Source organism: Sphaeroforma arctica (assembly GCF_001186125.1).
Source record: "Sphaeroforma arctica JP610 unplaced genomic scaffold supercont1.1693, whole genome shotgun sequence".
Lineage (NCBI taxonomy): Eukaryota > Ichthyosporea > Ichthyophonida > Sphaeroforma > Sphaeroforma arctica.
In genome coordinates, this window is record NW_014038865.1 from 3,894 (window position 1) to 10,660 (window position 6,767).

At 44.9% G+C, this 6,767-nt stretch overlaps 1 protein-coding gene across 1 annotated transcript in view; it reads left to right on the plus strand.

Moving 5' to 3' along the window:
- SARC_11449 (hypothetical protein) overlaps nt 1-1,341 on the plus strand; it is a gene marked incomplete at its 5' end in the record, with an annotated part of 2,987 nt that extends 1,646 nt beyond the window's left edge. The window contains one exon of the mRNA XM_014294466.1: nt 86-1,341. Coding sequence (XP_014149941.1) covers nt 86-172 — 87 coding nt within the window. The remainder of the gene's footprint in view (nt 1-85) is intronic.
- Between the last annotated feature and the right edge of the window lie 5,426 nt (nt 1,342-6,767).

Here is a 6,767-nt window from a genome sequence, read left to right on the forward strand (position 1 = left end):
GCCTTTACTACCGATGCACAGTTGCTCTCTATTTATACTACATGTTCAAATACTAATTAAGTCTTCCTTTCCTTCTCTTGCACAGCTGCTGTCTATTTGGACTGTTCCCGTGGTGGGCATGGTAGTGCTACCGGTTGTAGTGCTGCTACAGAATGTCATATTTGCGAATTGAACGTTCGGATCGCTGCAACATTTCACTTGTTTGTTTCCATCCATTGGAATTGTACTGTAAAGGGGTCTTCTTACGGACAGATATCGAAATGATCACCGGTTTCATGAACTGTGACGAATTGTACTGCTGGACTGTACATAGGCACGTAGTGGTTGCACCGGTTGAGTGTCTACTGCAAATAGATAGCGTTTGATGTACTACGTTAAGTAGTAAGTACTAGATGCGATACTTGATCGGGATGGATCCCATCAAGGTGGAACATGCACTCTTTGAGCTGAAGACACCAACACCTCACAGCATCGTTGGTGTTGAGTATGGAGATAGGGATTAGGGATTCGCCTATCACAGCACTGCTACAGCGCTGTATGCCGCAATCGACCCACCCCACGGCAGCACACGCATGCTGTAGGAGGCCAGTACTGCAATACACACACAACACACTCCCCACTACGACGTGCCAAACACTGGCCAAGATTGGAGAGAGATTGATAGTATTGGTACTCGGAGATGCATAGTGTAGCATCACAGCACTCGATGTGACAGTGCCATAGTCCACTGCCTAGACAGGCTTAGCCGCTTGTGGGCGGTGGCCTTTGGGAGCTATGCTGTACGCAACACTATCTGTAAGGGCAAAGCTGACCCAATGGTCTGCTAGTTGTGTTCTAGCCCGAGTGAGTGTACTGGATGTACTGATGGGGTTGCGGTTGGGGGAAGTGTTTGAGAAACCCGGTAGATCAAACAGGGTTCGATATGCTTGCTGATGATACTATACGCTAAAATGCAGATCTGACAGGTTATAGATGATTGGATGCTTTGGAGCACTCAATAGACCACATCTCTGAAGCTATTTAAACTAAATTGGCGCCACGAATATATAGAGGCCAGATCTCTGTATCCTGGATTGTGGGCCCGTCGCTGGTAAAAATAGGATTCATTACCACATAAAGTGTATGTAGATTATCGTCAATACTCCAAGTATCGATAATCAGTAGACGACAACTTGTCATTGCGGGAGATATGAGGTGGGCTAAACAGCCATACAACTACCATATAACTGCACTGTACATGGCAGAGCTACTACAACAGTATGGTGGTGCTTCGAGTTCATTAATTAGACAGCTGAGAAATATCGGCGGACCTCCAATAAATTAAATGCGGAATCATAAAGCATTGTTGAAAACCTGTGTTATGCGGTGATATCCGCTACGCAAACTCAGAGGAAACACGTTGGATTTCTAGGACTGTTCACTTACAAATCTACGAAATAGTACCTACACTCTAGAGACAAAATGAGCTACATGCAGCGAATATACCTGACTAACTCCACGCACATTCTGGCCCAAAACTTCACGCTCTTGGCCGTTTCGGGTTTGTAGAGAGTATACTTTCAATACCAGATATAGCAACCGGTGCACCCTGGCGATGGCCTAGACAGGGGCGCTTTAGTACAATGGTGATTATATAGTACGTCTTTGTTCCATCCATTGGTTGTAGGGCAAAAACTTTACCTCACTGTACAACTGCGGATTGTGAAATGGGTACGTCTGTGCTAGTAACTGTGCGGGTCCTATGCTGAGGGATGATGACTATGTGGATATGCTGCTTAAATTGGCAAATGATGTGAGCTCTAAGGATGTAGTGATAGAGGGTTTAAAAATTTTGACTGAGTGGTGTTTAAGTCTTTTGAAAGCCTTAAAGCCTTATTTGCGAGTCGCAAATCGGAGAAGAACATGGTTCTGAGAATGTTTGAGGCAGGAGGGTTGGGGCAGGTGCTGGAGCAATTGTCTGAGATGAGAGAAGACGACATAGCGCGTCAAGAAGAGAGGGAACAAGCGGGCCGGAGACATCAGGCGAGGGTTAGCCGCGAGAGCAGGACAGTTGCAAGCAGCTGCAGCTAGACAGGAGTCCAAGGTTTCAGGGATGACAGGTCTGAGAGGTGCGTGCTTGTTGTGCAAGCAGGATGGTCACTATGTGAAAGAGTGTCCTGTGTTGAAAGACGTGGTGTGTCATACGTGTAGTAAGAGAGGTCATACTGCGAGATTCTGTCCTACAACACGATCCGGGAGTAATGTATCGGCAGCAGCGTCTGGGGAGGTGCGTATGAGTGCAGATGGGACACCTGAATTGTGACATGCGGCGGCGGCTAGTTAAGAAGGACCAGGCCAACCGTTGATCTATAGTTATGTGGAGAGTGAACAGTGTTATGTCGATATGTTTGTTGATCAAGGCGCCGATATGTCGATGATTTTTAAGGGTTTGGCAGAGCGTCTGGGGCTGGTTGCTCAGTATGATTTGTGTGGAGAGTGGGTTACGGGATTTGGTGCTCCGATTTATGTGGAATACAAGGTGCGAGATGTTGAGGTTGTTTTGCCTACTTTAGTAGGAGAAAGGAGGGTTAAGTTGAATATGTGGATTATGGATTGGATTCCACACAATGCGGGTATGTTGTTAGGTAGACGTGAATTGAATGGCTATGGATTAACTGGGGCAGTACTCACTAGGCAAGGGGTGACTAAATATACATTGTTTCCGGTTGAGGTGGTAAGAGAGAAGCCATCAGAATTTAAGACCTGGCTGAACAAAAAGGCGTCTGAGCCGGTGTTAGATTATATTCAGTATGTGGCGGCGCCGTTATTATATCAGCGAGCAGAACAGGTAACACCATTTGATAATATGCAAGATGATGGGGGTTATGATTCAGGTTATGAAAGAGATGGATCCGGGGGTGAGGACGATTATCTAATGTTCGATGCGAGTGGCTTAGAACTGTTGGCTGAAGAACTGGGGAAGTCTATGGAATAATTTGCAGTGTTGGTGGCGGCTATTAGGAGGGTGGCGTACAATGACAAGAAACCAAAGTTTGTGAAGGATCGGATGCTTAAGCTTCAGATCAAAAAAGGAGGGGCGCCTTTGAGACAAGTATATGCGGAGAAAGATGTGCGACTTATAGAAGTGATGAAGAAGAAGGTACAACTATTGCTTAGAGATGGTTTGATAGAGAGAGTGCAAGATACGGATTGGCTTACAGTGCCGAAACTTGGGCCTAAAGTGCCGGGTAGTAATCCCAGTTATGAGGAACCCAAGGATTGGAGGATGTGCATAAATTATATGCGTACGAATTATCAGCTAAATTCGGGTACATATCCGATACCAACAGAAGATGAATTTCTGGCAACAGTTAAGGGGCGCAAGTGGAGAACCAATGTGGATGCTGGAAATGGTTTTGGGTAGTTAATGATAGAGCCTGGTAGTCGAGGGGTTACTGCATTTTTGACGCCCTGGGGAGAGAAATTCCAATTTATTGGGATGCCGTTTGGTTTGAGGGATGCATCATTTGTGTTCCAACAACTAATGGATGAGACATTGGAGGGAATTAAAGGAATTAAGACGTACATTGATGATACCGCGTTAGGTTCGGGAGATGATCAGGCGCTTTGAGGCGAAAGGGATACATTTGCGGCTGTCGAAATGTAATTTCGCGTATCAAGAAGATCCTATAGTCGTGATGGGTCGAGAGGTTACAGATAAGGGTTCGATGATATGTGAAGTAAAGCTTCAGGCGTTATTAGATATGCCCAGGCCCAAAACCAAGGCCGAAGTCAGGTCATGGTATCAGTGTTTTGGATGGTGGGCGAGATACGTTCCGAATTTCTCAAATGTGTTGGCTCAGTGGGGTCCTGAGCAGGAGAAGGCTTTTCAGTCGGCTCGGAAGATTTTGCAGGCGAAGACAGTCTTGGTAGAACCTAGACAAGAGGAGCAACTTAGGTTGCAGACAGATGCGTCGGATTCGGGTATAGGTGCTTGTTTATCTGTGAGAAGAGATGGAGAAGGGCTTTCTGTGGGCTTTGTGAGTTCCAAGATAGATTTACATGCTAATTTGTCTCCGACAGATAGAGAATTGATAGCGCTAGCATATGGGTTTTTGAAGTTCGCGGGTTTGATTAGGAGATCGTACGAGGTGCTTATAGTAGAGATGGATCATCAGCTTTTAATTGTTGTACATCAGCAGGTAGAGTTCACGTTGGATCCAGTGGGTAATAGACGGTACAGGAATGTTACGTATGTACGATCGTTTGATATAGATCTACGGTACCTGGAAGGGCCAAAGAAGAAAGTTGCGGATGGACTTAATCGTATGTCGTGGTGGTTTGATCCTATTATGGTGCCCATGTCGGTAGTGGGTGTTAAGTTTGCTGCATGTGCAAAAAATGGGTCTGCCAGAGATTGATGAAGGTGTGGATTTGTCATTTGATAAAGTCTGCAAGAGTGTGGAAGACAGGAGGCTCCGGCTGGCGGTGGTTAAAGAGAAGCTGCGAGTGTTGGAGGAGAGTTTTGATGACAAGGTCAGTGCCGACTTCAAGGTTCGTGTGGGTTTATTGCATCAGCAGGTTACTGCAGTGATGGAGAGAGGTATTACTAAGATGTGGGATCCGGTTGTAATGGCTAGCGAACAGCATAAATGTATTGGTCTAAGTGTATGGTCAGAACTTGTTCAGCCTTTGCAGGAATATATTATCACGCTGGTGCATCAGACTTTAGAGCATGCTGGGGTAGATAGGATATGGGAGTTCCTGAAGGTTAATTATGGAGAGGAATTGTTGCGTTCGCAGGTTGTGATTGTTTTGAAGAGTTGTGTTGCGTGTCAACAAGTTGAGAGACTTCGTGGGACTACAGGGCTGTTAGTGCAGCCTGAGAGGCCGAAAGGGGTTGCAGTGTGTATAGGCATGGATCATTTGACCTTGCCAAGGACAGTTCACGGTTTCGAAGGTATAGTAGTGGCCATAGATCATTTTTCGAGGATGGTGTGGTGTCGGCCATACACGCTGGAAGAGAAGAATACTAAAGGGGGGTATTAGAGTTTGTTCAACAACAAGTGTTGCCTTGGGGTACACATAATAAAGTAGTGTTGGATGAGGGTGGTCCGTTCGCTTCAGCAGATATGAAACGTTTCTGGGCAGAGAGAGGTGCAGAATGCCTTTATGTATCAGTAAATAGGCATCAGGGCAATGGTAGGGCAGAGAGGGTCTTGCGTACGATTGTGGATTGGCTTGCTAAGAGCTTGCCGGTTGGTGAGGAAACCTTATGGCCAGTATATATATATTCAGTTATGTTGGCGTACAATGCGACAGTGAATTTGGCCACGGGTATCAGCCCATACTGTCATGTTACGGGCCAGCATTATACGGGGCAGGTTGATAGAGTAATTCAGGCGATGTTGTTAGAGGTAATAGGTTCTGAGCTTCTGAGTGAAGCTACTGTGCAGGATAGATCGGTGGCCATTAGAGATGAAGTAGTGAAGAAGGCGCAGGCAAAGGCGACAGACAAGAATAGAAAATAGGCACCAGATTGGCAGCCGGGGCAGTTGGTTTGGTATACTGGTAGGTCGAAGGATAGTAAGTTGGCAAAAACCTATTTAGTTAGAGGCACGATTGTTATGAGGGAACACTTACAAGGGATGTACAAGGTGAGAATTAATGGGAAGGTTAAGTCAATACATGTGGATCAGCTTAAGGTGAGGTTAGAGGATCCGAAGCATGAGGCCAGTATTAGAATGCGTAGGAGGGAAGTGTATTTGATCTGGCTCAGAACTTGATGAAATGGTGGCAGTAATGCGATCAACAAAGATGGGGAGGACTTAGTTATATACCATGAATTCAGCTATTGGTATATACGTTGATAAGATAGTCGATGCGGCGAAGCGAGGTGAGAGTACTTTGGATTTGGCTATGGAGCATCACTTCAATAAGAACAGGTGGAACAAGTTGCAGATGTTCTTCCAGGTTGCGAGGGATTCGATTTTGCGGATAAAGCAGTTGAGTAAATGGTTGAATGAATGAAGTCGACACTAATATCTTGTTTATTGGGGAGGTGTAATGTCAACCATGTTTACCTCCGATTTAAAACAATGTTGGTGTTGTAAATACCGAACTGTTCGGTAATGTTCCTGGGCGTTAATAAGAGTGCGAGAACTTCTAAGCGTGGGCGATAACTTATAAGTCTGAAAACTAATAAGTTTGAAAAGTTCTAAGTTGTATTGTGCGGTTTGTTGGCGAACGGCCGCGCAGGCTCGAAAGAAGAGGGGGTTGGTGTATGATTGGTGCTTTGCGAACCGAAGGGCGGGGTAATATGAGCTGGAGGTTGGTAGATGACGATATATGTTGAATGGACTTGTAGGCTCGAAATTGAGTAGATACACGAATTGATTGACGGCAGGATTCTCAAGGAAATCCTTCGGAGATAGTATAAATACGTGGTTTAGTTCATTTAAGAAGTTCATTCTGTTAAGGTAGACGTTTATTCAACTATTGAGGAAATAAAACTAGGTTCACCGTTACATTGTGTTTTGAGTCGATCTAAGATTACATTATTTACATTTTGATTTTCCAGTCTTTTACCGTTACGGACTTGCGGCTTATGTACAGGCGATATTTTTTTATGAAAACAAATACCATTTTGTTTTAAAACAAACGAAAACAAAAGATCAATCAACGCAAGGATTTATTTACGTTGCAATATACAGGGATTATTACACGATCATCTAAAGTGTCGTTGTACTGTCTGTGTAACGATTGTACCCGGTAGTATCGTCAGTCCC